Here is a 14,111-nt window from a genome sequence, read left to right as displayed (position 1 = left end):
AGTAAGCACACACATACGTACAGCTCTTCTATTCTATACTTTCTGTTTTCATTAACTATTCCTATATTTTAATCAATATTTTCATGAAGGAGAGAGTAATACTCCTACCTAACCCCATACCACATATATGACTCTGGGAGAAATGGGGGATAAGTAACAGCATAGTATAATGCCTTTGTTCTTGTAGATTCTGTTCCAATTTGTCAGTAATAATTATTCTCTGTATAATGGCAGGTACAGACCACATTTCTGATTTCACCTTCAATTCATTCACCATACTTCTAATACATAGATCTGCATATGTGACATAACTGAAAAACGGGTGGCATTTTAGCCCACATCAACAGACCTATGAACAAGCCATACAATAATTTTACAATGCTGAAAATGTCATGGTATCTAAATTGCCAAGGCAGAAGCTGTAACTCATAACAGCCATTCTCCTAAGGCTCTTCTAACTAGAATTCACAATAGCTTCTACATAGTTGATTGGTCTACAAAACTTGCTGCCCCTGCTAAAGAAAAAAGGACAGCGAAACAAAAAGCTGCTATCACAAAAATCCTATGGTGTCAACCTGTGATCAATCTTCAACTCGAGTAAGAATAAATGATCTTCGTCGTAGTGTCTTGGATTCAAAAAATTATTTAATTACTAGAAACAGACTGGGTCATCACTTCTTCCAATTCTGTGAGCTTAGGCTGCTCCATCTACTTAGATGTCCGTTGCAACTTCTCCACTGGTAGGCCTGTAAAATTTCAATGCAAAACCATTCCATCAAACAGCATAAAGCGAGAAGATTTTGTTAAAAAAATGAAATCCATGTTCTCTTAATGTTTATTTCAAACCCTATGACACAATGAATTAAATGGAAAAAGGATTCATATGTTTCAACAACTAGACCCTTAGGGCTCCTATTCAACCCTGGGTTGCACTTGCACCAAGCCAGAACTACATTTAACTCATGAACTTGCAGCTGAACTTATGCCAAGCAATAACAGTCCCATGAAAATTGAAGAATATTGTGGCCAGATCCTATTTGCAATTCATTATCTCCAACTGGAATACTAGCACCAGCCCCAAAAGCTATATTGCATATGCACATCAGTAAATAGAGGAACAGATTTCACACATGACAGATCTCAGAATAACATGACACGGATATAACAAAAACATGATTAAATACAGATCACAGTTAAAAGCAATAGTCATATAGTTTCAGTGAACTTTTTATTTTAAAAAGTAATAAATTTTATTAAAGAAAAGGAACTACTTATGCACCCTAGGTGAAAACATGAGAAAGCCCTAAGGAATTACAACAAAAAAGAATTACAATATATAATGAAGAGAATCAATAAAGTAAAATATACATCGAAATTATCTATGACCCAAGACACCACTAGACCACTCAAAGAGTTTTCACAAGGGACGAGTTAAGATAGATACTAAGGTTTCCCCATCTTCAAATGTATGGCGATTCCTCTCCCTCCATATAGCCCACAACAGGCACAATGGAGCTAGATTCCCAATCACAAAAGAATGTTTGCCAAGCCAATTCCTCCATCCACTTATAGGAACAAACACATGGCATTACCCTAAATATTATTTTACACAATTACAATTAGAAATAATCCCTTCTCGATTTATCCACGGATCCTTTACTCATACTTCAATTTCATAATGAGTACAGTTTTACCCACTCTAGTACCCTAAACACACACACACACACATATGCACACACAAAGAGCCAAAAAAAAAAAAGAGGATGAAGCTCCATAGGTTATAAGCAACATCACAATGTTGCAACAAGTGATCTACAATCTTCCCATTACACTAACACATGTAACAGCATTCTACCATAGGAATACCTCTTCTCAAGAGATTATCACAAGTTAATATCTCCCCCCATTGCTGCTGTCCAAAAAAAAAAAGCAACACCCTTTTTGGGCCCTTTACATACTATATACATTTCCAAAGGAATGTTAGATTACTAGAGCCTCTCAAAACCTCAGAATAAGACGGAACATCAAATTTTCAATTGCCATTCAACATCCAACTCGCGACCAAGGATTGGGATGTTGGAATGTAAAATGTCAAAGAAAGAAATCATCCCCTCTAGTTCCCCATCATCAAAATCATGAATAAATACGATATTCCAAGAGCAAGTCCTATTTTCTGACCTTCTAAACCAAAATGAACTGAGGCCTCCTTATCTATGGAAATTGTATACAACTCCATGTATGGCTCTTTTAGAGAGTTTTCTCCACACCAGCCAAAACCTCACACAATTGGCATCCCCAGCATCTTATTTTCCAAACTCCACAATTCTATCCAACCCACTCTCATACTCCATCAACTACAACTAAGTGCACCTCTTACTCCTTTTGCTGACCATCAACACCATTCCTCCCCATATTTCAGCAAAACCACTCCTCCACAAATGAGTATTTTCCTCTCCAAATCACTATAACCATCTTAAACGTGTTTAACTTGCAAACCCCCAATCTCCCATTACGCATAGTGTGCACAATGTACTCCCATTCACAAGGTGAAATTCGAACTCATCACTCTCACCACTCCAAAAAAATTCCTTTGTAGTCTCTCCAATCAATTGGCCACAGAAGTAGGGATTGGGAACAGAGACAATTAATAAGTAGTTAAGCTGGAAATGGTACTCTTTAGAAGGTGCAACTTCCCCCCTTTTGACAAATAAAAGTGTTTCCATCCTAATGATCAGTGCTTTATCTTTTCCAATATTGTGCTCTACACAGTTTAGCCTTCAAAGATGAGCCCAATCGCACCCCTAAGTAATTTATTGGTAAAGCACCAACCATTCAACCAAGTATCTCAGCCATTTCCCATATGCCATTCTCCTCTCCTACTGGAAAATTTTCATTCTTGCTCAAATTCACTTTCAAATCAGTAATAGCTTCAAAGCAAATAAGAACAATTCTAATAAAAAGAAGTTGCACCACATCAGCATCACTTAACAAAATGGGACAACATGAGGTGATAATATGTCCCATTCCCTACTTTAAAGTCAATGATGAAACCTCCTTACTCTATTCTCCTTAGTGTTCAATTCAGTACCTCTATAACCAGCATAGATAGCAAGGGTGAGAGATGATCAACTTACCTTAAGCCCCTCAATCTGTTGAAAAACCCGTTGGAGTGTCATTGACTATTACTGAAAACTAAATTATAGAAACTCAAAAATGAATCTGACATATTGCCAAAGCTCATTCTATCCAACAAAAAGATTAGAGTATCCCAATTAACATGATCATAAGCAGTTTCAGTAACGAATTTACAAATCACTCCGGTGACTTGGCTGTTAGCTCTTAATGTGACTATCCAAGCATTCATTAGCAAATTCCAATTAACATCCCAAACTTGCTTCTCCATCCAATCCTATTCTATTCAGTTACATTTTTCAAAGCAGGGCACTTTAATCTTGATAACTAGGAGTATCACGGTATTTGAAAGAACTCAGACTAGCTCAATTAACTTTTCCTACCATTCTAACATTGTTCAACATTTTTCCAGTAAAATCCAACCATTCAAAATCCCCTTCATTCCAGCCATCTCACCCTGTGTCAATACGCTATTGAACACAACTACGCTTCTTACAAGAAATATATCAAAGACTTGACTGCATCCAGCACACCTTACTTTCAGACTGCATCTATGCTTTTCTCTCCTAACCAAAGATATCGCCTATCTATGCTGTCCTGTTTGGCATATCACAGTTTCTTCAACAAGCACCTTAATTACAAAACACTAGAAATCTTGTACTTTGAATTTCTGTCATTGTGACAAGCACCTAAAATACAAAACACTAGCTCATACCATGATCATGAGTGGTGGGAAAAAAAAAGTGCCAACACTTGACCCAAATGCCACAATCCCCTATCAGACATAAATTCATACCTCAAAGGCACTCATGACACAAGTCATGACTAGCAGACCTATAGAACTATCAGACACTAAGGCCTAAAATATACATGAACTCATGCAAGAATCAACATCTGACAGAAATATTTTTTTTAGCAACATAAATCATTCCAAGAAAATAAAAAAGCAGATAATCATATTTGGTTCTTTTTTTTTTTGGGGGGGGGAATGGGGGCAAAATGCACTTACAATCCACTTAGAACTTTGATGGTGTCATAGAATAACCATTGCAAAGTGATAGCAGGTCCAACCAGCATTATCCTGATAGGAAGACTTCTTGTAAACAAATTGACAAGCCCAATTTTCTTCACTACCTGCTCATGTGAAATTGCAAATTAAACATATACTTCCCCTACTATGTCAACAAAGTATCACAACTACAAGGATAAGCAGGTGATGATACCAGTATAAGGCTGTCAGCTTTTTTGTTATAAAGGGAAGAAACAATGTTGTCAGCAGGATTAGAAATTAAGCTACCAACAGATCCAGCAGCATAGCCAGCCAAACAAGTCACTCCAAGCTGCTGACCTTTTGAGCAGTCCTCCTTTCTTTTTTGAACAACTTTATGATACAGAAAATCAACAGAATGCTCAAATGTTGAGAACATAACCATGGAAACTGCCCAAAAAAAAAATTCAGAAGTTTACACATTTAAGAGGAACATGAACAAATTATAAATATAAATTCACACTTTCAAAAACTTTACTAGAGTATTGAATATGATGCTTTTAATACACACACAGTCACATGCACACACTTTTAGTAATAGACTAAAAGTAAACACAATCTTTATTTATTTATTTAGGTTGCTCTTAAAAAGGACAAGGAAAAGAAAAGAAATGCCATTAAAAAAAAAAAAAAAATTGAAAATGCAAAAAAGAACACCAACTTGCTCCACCTCTAGATAAAATTCATTCCTATCATATGAACTTAAATATTATTTTCACCATAATTGAGGAATTTCACTTAATATGTTTACTGCTTAAATAGAAAAAGAACAAAGAACTGTAAATTGTTGATGAATCAATCTAAATGGCCAAAAAAAAAAAACCTTCTTCTGGTCTAAATTGATGGGACAAAATCTCTTATTTCTTGAAATTACACACACCCAAAACATCTTCATGAAAACAAAACCAAAAACACCGCAATTTCCCCACAAAAACCAAAATATGATTTTGTTTATGTCTGAGTGACTTTAATACCTGCTTTTTATTTCTTAATATCATTCAAATTTATGAAAGCTCATACAAACACAAAAGTAAAAGGAAATAAAGATTTGCAAATTATCCTCAAAACCTATGTCTAGCAGGTTCATAGTTTAATTCAGCATATGATTCATTTAAATTAGTAATGCAGACGTTTAGCAAAATAAGAAAACAAAACTTTAGATAATCATGAAATTACATGGAAGGTTTCGACCCCAAAGTGGTATAAGTCCCCTATAAAATCTGCAGCAAAATAATAAATAAATTAATGTAGGAACATCTATCATCATTATCAACAAGAAAGCCTTAGTCCCAAAACTTTGTGGTCCAAGAGAAAAGAAAAAACGAAAATATAAGTTTCAAAATACTTACCCATGGATGCCTTCTGATGCATACAACTTTGGAAAGCCATCGGCCAAACCCTTGGCAAAATGGGGCTGTGCTTGAACCCGGACTTTAATTGCTTCAAATGGGCAGAGAGCTATATTGGCAAATACTTCAGCAGATGCACTGCTAAGGAAGAAAATGAAACTTCTATTGTGGTCAACGAAGATATCGGAGTAAAGCCTCTTGAAGTATTCATATAGACCAAATCTACAGCCTCCTTGAGCACCATATCCAAAGAACTTGCCAGCCCAACCTCTCCAAAAGGCAGAAGGGCCTTGTTCCCTCAACAAAGTAGTGAAGCATGAGGAAATGCTGTTATACCTGACTGGGTACACCTACAGATTTGGCTTAATCCATTAACTAAGCCTCCTATGAATGTACCAAATGATGTGATAATTTCTAGAGAGATTCAAATCAACATAGCTCATAGGACAAGGGGCCATTCTGGTTTTGCTTTCGGAGGGTTCAAAGAGTGCTTTAAGTTCTATAATTTGAAATTGTCAAACATTTGGTAATTTCACGAAAGAAATTTAGAGTTTTAGTTTAAAAAACTCTACAATTCACTTTGTAAATCCAGGACTTTAAAACACTATTAAATGTAGTAATTTCCCAAACACTCAAGACACTAAAGAGCGATTCCATTAAAGCTCCATCTTTACTAAAACAGCTCTACAGTTAGAGCTTTACTTTCTAGAGCAATGCCAAACGGACACAAGGGCATCTCCATTTTTAGACAGATAGAAAGTAAAATCAAGCCAAAGACGTACACAATACATATATATCAGAGGGTCCGACCACAGAAGAATTGATATAGGATCTCTATAATTGTTTTGTGGAACATGTATGAAAATAATAGAGGAGTTTAAGCAAAAAACATTCCATAGTCCATACCAACAAATGTCAATTATTTTTTATTATATGTGTATATATTAATGTTAAAAAAGAAACCCAGTTTTATAGTTTAGAGATGGAGTCAAACATTGAAGCAAAAACAGCAACAAAGAAGAAGCAGTGATTAACAGAGAGGACTAGAAATGAGAGAGATATGAAGAAGAATGAAGCATGAAAAAGAGAAAGAGACCTGCATATTGACTTTCAAGACATCGAGAGGAGTAATGGCGAGATGGGTAGTGCCGGCACTGAGCATTCCTCCAACAGTACAAATCCCATAATACCCATACGGATACGGATACGGTGCTTTTAATTTCTCACTCACACTTATTATACTTGTACTTCTTCCTTCAACTTCAACATCAGCCCCTCTCATCCCACCTCAATGCTTTTCTCTTTTCAATCAAAAAAAGGCCTAATCTTTTCTTTTTCTTCTCTACAACTTCTTCTTCTTCTTCTTCAAGTTGATCACTACTATTAGTAACCCCTTACCCCTCTCTCTCTCTCTCTCTCTCTCTCTCTCTTTCTACCCACACTTACAGTTCAGTACTAGTATTTCTCTGCATTCAGAGTCAGTCTCTCTGTCTCAAAGCATATGCTGTTGTGTTGTGTTGTGTTGTGTTGCCGTGATCCCATTTCCAATAACTCCGGAAGTAAAAGGGTTTTTGATGCCTTTGAGGTTTTTAAAAACGGCATCGTTATGCCACTCATGAGTCATCACTGGGCCGCGCCCAATCACATCAAATTGGGATGCTCGTGGTTTTTATAATTGAAAAATTGATTCTTATATAATATTTTTACAATAAATTCAAAGCGTCAGGTTGTTATTGGTTATTATTATTGGGGTAAAAATGTAATCTCAGTGTTAGATTCAAATTTGAACCAATAACAACTAATCACCTATGATTTGTTGTGAAAATATTGTGGACGTAGCATCTCTCTTATAATTGGGTTAGTTAATGTGTGTCTTAGGACATATATTAACCATTCATTTTAGGAAAGTTTTTATAGGGTATTGAAAAAACTATAAAAAAAGTTAATTATTTTTTCATAAAAAGTCCCCTCAAATAGTTTACACTAATGTATGCATTAAGGGCATACGTTAATAAATTCTTTTATTATTATTATTATTATTATAAATTAAAAAACAAAAAAAAACAAAAAGATCCCCCCTCAAAGTAACCTTGGATTAAGATTTTATTTTCCTCTCTTTTTTTTTTTTTTCATACAAGGACTTTTTCAAAGATATTGGAAAGCAAACTGATATTTAAAATTTTTTTTTAATGAACATGTAATTTTATCCATGAATCCTAGGATTTCCAAAAAAAAAAAATTGACTCTTTTGCAACTAAGTTATGATTTTTTTTTTCCTATAAATTTTTTTTTCCCTCATAACAAATGGGGAGGAGGATTTGAATTCACATTCTCCCCATAAAAATAATCAAATAATATCACTAAACCATAAAGGCTATTAAGGCTAATATCACTTAAACTCTCCCACCAGTGCCTAGTAACTCTCCTTCCTTGAATCCTAAGTTATCTTTTTTCCTTTCTAATCTTTTTGGAGTAACAATAATTTTTCTTTGACACGATCAATACCTTGACAGTGATTATCTCTAGAAAAATGTATGATGTAGTATTCATTATGTGGATTTCAGTTAAATCAACCGGTAAAATCTTTTATACTAGTAAAGTCAATTGTCATCAAATAATAGATCTAAAGTTTTAACATTGCCTACACCAAAAACTAATTGGTATTTTACCATGATGATAAAAATAACCATCATGGAATAGACGCTATAAGTTAAAATTATTTCTTGTCTATCACATGTGTACACAAAACATGTGGTATCCATGCTTCCCCCTTAACTCGTTTGATGAAGTGTCTTTTTTTTTTTTTTTAAGAGAGTTTCAATTTATGGTGTTCGCTCTTGATGATAGCTCTTTATCATCAGACTAAGACACCAATTAATTTCTAGCGTAGACAGGGATTGAATAACAAATCTTTTATTCAACTATCAAAAACTTTTGGGTAAACTACGTATTTGGTCCCTATCTTATACATCATATTTCAATTTGATCCCTAACCTTTTAATTGTGTCAATTTGGTCCCTAACCTTTCTTTATCGTGTCAATTTAATCCTTACAGTTATCTTTTGGATGAAAATCAATGACATGTCTAATGACCAAAATAAAAAATTAGCTTCTTTTGATGTGATAATAAACTAAAATTTTATTTTGGCTATTTGCTATGTAAACAATTTTCATCTAATATATAATGGCAAAGACTAAATTGACACGACATTAAAAGGTTAATGACCAAATTGACACAATTGAAAGGTTAAGGACCAAATTGAAATATGGTGTAAAGGCTAGGGACTAAATATGTAGTTTACCCAAAACTTTTTCATTGTATTAATTAATGGTATTTAGTTTTAGCTTGAAGTAATTAAAGGAATGTTAAAATTTTTTGTACATAATCTATATAACCTGATATGTCAAGTTTTAAAAACAATATAAAAGAGGTTTAAAAAAACAATATAATAGAAAATATTAAAAACTACTTATTATGTCATTAATTAATATGATATCAATCATATTTATTATCACGTTGGATTATAGACTTTTATAGTAAAAATAATACTAGTAAGATATACATGTTGATTATGTTGGACTCATATCAAGTAAATACCATTGCCTAGCAATAATTATGCCAAGAGTCTTGTAAAAATTGGCAGCTCATAACATTTCCAACATCTAATGTTCAAAACCTCTCTCTTCCATTGTAATTATAAAATTTATCAACAATATATATATATATATATATATATATATATATATATATATAATTATATAAGAAACTTAACCTTATGAAACATATATATGATCTAAATAAAAATAATAAAATCCATTCCACAATAAATTGCTAATATCCACAATTTTATTCATGAAATCCTAAACTAATGCGGGTCATAAAAGTCTTAAAAATAAAAGTCAAGAGAGTCATCTTATTACTTAAATATAAGGAAGAAATGAAACAGGTAGTATTATGATATAGTAAGAAGCTTCTTATGTCTTCAATACCGACAATGATAAGAATGGAATGAAGCGTAAAATTGATCGCAAGTAGAGGCAACGCTGGGCGCAGGGAGATTAGCAGCAGCAGTAGTAGCAGTAGCAAATGCGGTTGAGGACATGAGTGCTTCTTTAGAGGTTTTATTTGAGGGCCTCAAGGTGGATTGTTGCGCTTGGGCACCAGAGTTCTGGAGGCGGAGAAAATACTTTTGGGCATGACTTGCAACTTGTGTTGGGTTCTTTGTCACCACACATTGCCGTGAAATGCTTCTCCAATCTCCCTTACCAAACCTCTCTAAACCTCTGAGGAACAACCTGTTTATAGAGAATTAGGAGGGTCAAAAAGTTACAGAAAGTTTTTTGATCCCGTGAAAACACAACGCATTTATGTTCTATTTTTGTATTTCGCTTTGTACCCACTAATCACAACTTGCGATATATTCATTTAACTTACCTTCTATAGGGAGCGTTTGGTTTGCCGTAATGTGTCCTTGATGTGATCAAGGTGATATGATATATTTTGTAATCTTAGATTACGGTAACATTATAAAAAATTAAATGAACCAAACACCTTAACGTGACTTTAAGGTAATGTGCATCATATCAATGGCACATCATGACAAACCAAACACCCCCTAAAATAACCGATGTTTAAATTGGAAAAAAAAATCAAACACGTTACATACTTATATTATCTGATTTGTGAAGTATAAAGTGAAATACAAAAAGTAAAATAAGGGAAAACTAAAAATATAAGCCAATTTCACTCATCTTCTTTTTACCAAAAATATAAGCCATATTGCCATATAATGAGAGAGTAACAATGGCACCACTTACCTTCAAACTTTCCTTCTTCTTTTTTTTTTTTTTTTTTTTTGTCTAGATTTTGACAATGAAAAATGAAAGGACTGGTTTTGAGTCTTTTGACCCCAAAACAAGTAACGTATTAACAAATTAATTACGAGTTAATATAATTATGTGATTACAATTGCAATATCAATTACCACAATTAACAAGCATCATATCATAAACAATAAAGTAATAAAAGCAAGACAAGAGATATGGTGGCGAAGTGGAAAAATGATGGAAAATATTTCTCAAATAAGAACCAGTGTAAGGGTAGCCTATCCCAATAAAAACAATCTACTGTATTAAAAGAAGTTTTAAATCTAATATAAAACCTGTATACCAAGACTTTTCTCGCTAAATGAACATACTGAAATGACCTACTATAACTCCAGAACCTCTGAACTTTTTAATATATGAATGCCTTTATGGACGACCCATTTATATTTTAGAACCTGTGATTGACTCCAAAAGCCTTTGGGTTTTTTTTATTATTATTTTTTTTTATTTTTTTTATTTTAAGTTGTTTCATGGACACTTGATATTAACTAATGAAGACTCAATACAAACTCAATCAAGATTATAAGTTATGAAATCTTTCAATATTAAAAACTTAAAAAAAAAAAACATTTTATTACTCTTTAAAAGCTTGTAATATTTAGAAAATGTTGAGGGGCTTTTAACAAATATTGTAGTTTGTAGACATGCTTTAAACTTGGCTAAAATTATTGTAGACTTTAGATACCATCATATTGTCACCACAAGTTTCATGCGTTGTGATGTGCATCTCGCATAGGTAGTATGATGAATTTCACATTCAAAGTAAAATAGACAAGAAAGTGTTCATCTGTATATGGTTCAACTGAGCACCCCCAACACCAAAAAAACCATCATTCGAGTAAAATAGGTAGATGGTCAATCCACAAGACTTATTGATTTTTTTTTTTTTTTTTTTAATTCTGGTGAACTGGAAATTATATTAAAAAGATTAGGGTAAATTGCAAATTACACACCTAAAGTTTAGGGGTGTTTGGATTTTACACCCTGAAATCTCAAAACTTGAAACTTACCTCCTTAAGTTTGGGAGTATTTGGATTTTACACTCTGACGTTTCTAAATTTGGATTTTACCCCCTAAAGTTTGGGAGTGTTTGAATTTTACAACTCCAAATTCTAGAACTTTAGGGTGTAAAATCCAAACACTCTTAAATTTTAGAGAGTAAAATCCAAACACCCCTAAAAGTTAGGGGGTAAAATCCAAATTTTGAAATGTTAGGATGTAAAATCCAAACACTCCCAAATTTTAGGGAATAAAATCTAAATGCTAAAATTTTAGGGTGTAAAATCCAAATACTTTAAGGGTATAATTTGTAATTTACACAAAAGATTAAGTACAAAATAGTGTAGGGGTAAGCTACACCTCATGTACAGGCCAAGAGCAGACATACAGTATCATCAATCAGTACACCTTAAATAATTTCATATGATTAATAACTTTATACGTAAAGATATTCCTCCCCCCTTTCTAAGCCAAGGTCTATCGTTTAATCAATTATGGGCTGGGTACCAATTAGTTCAATTGGTAATTTATTTTGTCATCTAATAAGAGATTTGAGGTTTAAATTCCGTTTATATAAAAAATCAATTAGTATCTTAGCTTGATAATAAAAGCAATTATCATAGAGTCGATGTTATAAATTTAAATTCAATTGTATCTATATGTTAAAAATAAAAAATGAAAACTATTATGGATATATGGGATCCAATCACTTAAAAAAAAAACTATAGATGTCTCCGTTAGAAATGCTAGAAAGTGTCAACCAATTAAACTACAAAATTATTAGCAAAATGCCGCGTGTCATAATTAAGAGGAAATTAAAATAAAAGCTTACAATAGCATAACATAAATATAGTAAATAAAAGTTTTTGATGCATACTCATGTTCTTCTGAAGTCCATGGAAGCCCCTTTCTTCGTTTCTTTCCGGATTTCCTTTCAACTGCAGGAGCTGATTTTTTTTCATTTGTCTCGCTAGTCTTAATAAAGTCGGGTACTGAAATGAGACCTGAATCAATCATTTCAATATCGTTGCTTAAAGCCTCCAAGTGCTTCTTGATTTGTGGTACAGTTTTTCGAGGGAGCCTAATTGCAATTTTCTCAAAAAGTTGTGGACAATTAAGATCAAACTCCGCTAGTGCGTTTTCAAAGATTTTGTTCTCCTCAAAATTCCACTCAGTGGTGAATTCCAGTTGAGGTGGTCGAGAGAGACATGACAACGAAGGGTTGCAAAGAGAAGAGTTAGAAAAATAGGATGGTTCCATTGTTCACCAAAAATAACTGAGAAAAGATGGTAATTTTCTTTTCCTCAATGAACAGGCTATGAAAGAAGGATTCAAGACCTCAATTGTCTCTCTTGCTCTATGGTCTAGTGTTACTCAGTCCTCCATCGTGTATACATATATATAATGTCAACCGTGCGAACCTGAATGTAACCAAATTAGGGAAATATTTTAGTATTATTTTATGACTATTATGGAAATATTTTGGAAGACGCCTATACAATGAGTTGGCAATTGTTATAAAATTTTATTTTTTGATGATACTATGGAAAGATTTTGAAACAAACATATGCAATGAGGTGGCAATTGTTTCCTAAGAATTTACTTGGAAAAGTAGATGTATCGACCACCTCATTTAATCAATAAAACGTCTTTCTTGCCAAAAACCGACACTTCTACTTGTACAAAAACTTTTACAATATTGTACAACAGTTGAAGTAACATATTATGATTGGAGTACAGTAAAAATAGTAATGTTAATAGATCTTTAGAAGGTTATGCTAAACCAAATCACCAATCACAATTTACCGCCTTAATCTGTGAAAAAAATTTGTTACTCTAGTATTTCTAAAAATATTGTGGTGGAATAATTTGCCTATAACAAAAGGTTTTACTCGAAAATAATACCGTTCTATAGCTTGTTGAGAAATTGATTGTTGAGAAATTGAAAGAACATGATTTGAAGTGACAATACAAGGTTTTTAAAAGATTTTTCGTGTATCAATATTGTTGATGATTTGTCAGGAATTTAGATTGCCCATTCCATGAATTCGATTTGAATGAAATTCAAGTTTTTGATATAATTCTGTCATTGTAAAAATTTAGTTAAAATCTCTCTTGAAGTAAGCTTGAATAAGTGAAGAAGTTGGCTTGAACGAAACTAAAGTTGGGTCTAGCAAAGAAGGGCAACTCGCTCAAGCGAAACAATCAAAGGACTCAAGACTTCATTACTCCCTCGCTTGAGTGAGGTTGCAAGAATCTGATAATTTTCATGTTTTCTATTTTAACCCTCTTTTCTTTTGAGCTGTTTAAAAAAAAAAAAAAACTATTTGTGCACCTAAGTGACTTTTGCACGATTTTTCCAAAGAGTTAAGAGGCCGCCACACCCTAGGATCAATAGTGAGAGAAAATTTGAAAACCATAGTTTTAGCCACTCTACTTGTGATCCCAAAATGGGTACACGAGAGATTGATTGAAACCACATAAATACTATTTTCCAGTGAGATTCACTTTTAAGTCAAATCTTAAGAAGGTTACTTGGAGTGTCAAAGTTATGGTACGTGCGGTGCGAACAAGGATCACGTGGAGGAAGTTTGCCGAGGAAGATTCATTCTACAGGCTATGGGGCTACTTTGAGTGCCAAATAAATTGCATAATTGTTTGTCTCAAAAAAATTGCATAATTGACACCCTTGGTTA

At 33.3% G+C, this 14,111-nt stretch overlaps 1 protein-coding gene across 1 annotated transcript; it reads right to left on the bottom strand.

Moving 5' to 3' along the window:
- Positions 1–228: 228 nt before the first annotated feature.
- Positions 229–6,963, bottom strand: LOC142624149 (mitochondrial phosphate carrier protein 1, mitochondrial-like). Its single transcript, XM_075797667.1, has 6 exons — positions 6,626–6,963; positions 5,530–5,879; positions 5,357–5,400; positions 4,356–4,570; positions 4,142–4,266; positions 229–746 (listed from the first exon to the last, which is right to left on the bottom strand). Exons 1-6 carry the CDS (start codon positions 6,809–6,811, stop codon positions 713–715), a joined length of 954 nt encoding a protein of 317 aa, XP_075653782.1. The 5' UTR covers positions 6,812–6,963; the 3' UTR covers positions 229–712.
- Between the last annotated feature and the right edge of the window lie 7,148 nt (positions 6,964–14,111).

This window comes from Castanea sativa, chromosome 2 (genome assembly GCF_040712315.1).
Source record: "Castanea sativa cultivar Marrone di Chiusa Pesio chromosome 2, ASM4071231v1".
In the NCBI taxonomy this organism is placed as follows: domain Eukaryota; kingdom Viridiplantae; phylum Streptophyta; class Magnoliopsida; order Fagales; family Fagaceae; genus Castanea; species Castanea sativa.
The sequence above is the reverse complement of the archived record's forward strand: the minus strand, read 5'-3'. Positions and strand labels throughout refer to the sequence as shown.

Bases quoted from the DNA above. Each gene is read 5' to 3' on its own strand.
- LOC142624149 (XM_075797667.1), bottom strand. From the start codon at position 6,811: ATGAGAGGGGCTGATGTTGAAGTTGAAGGAAGAAGTACAAGTATAATA. The intron at 5,401-5,529 runs GTAAGTATTTTG...ATTTTGCTGCAG, and splicing joins GCATCAGAAGGCATCCATGG to ATTTTATAGGGGACTTATAC. The intron at 747-4,141 runs GTAAGTGCATTT...GAAATTTTACAG, and splicing joins ATCAAAGTTCTAAGTGGATT to GCCTACCAGTGGAGAAGTTG.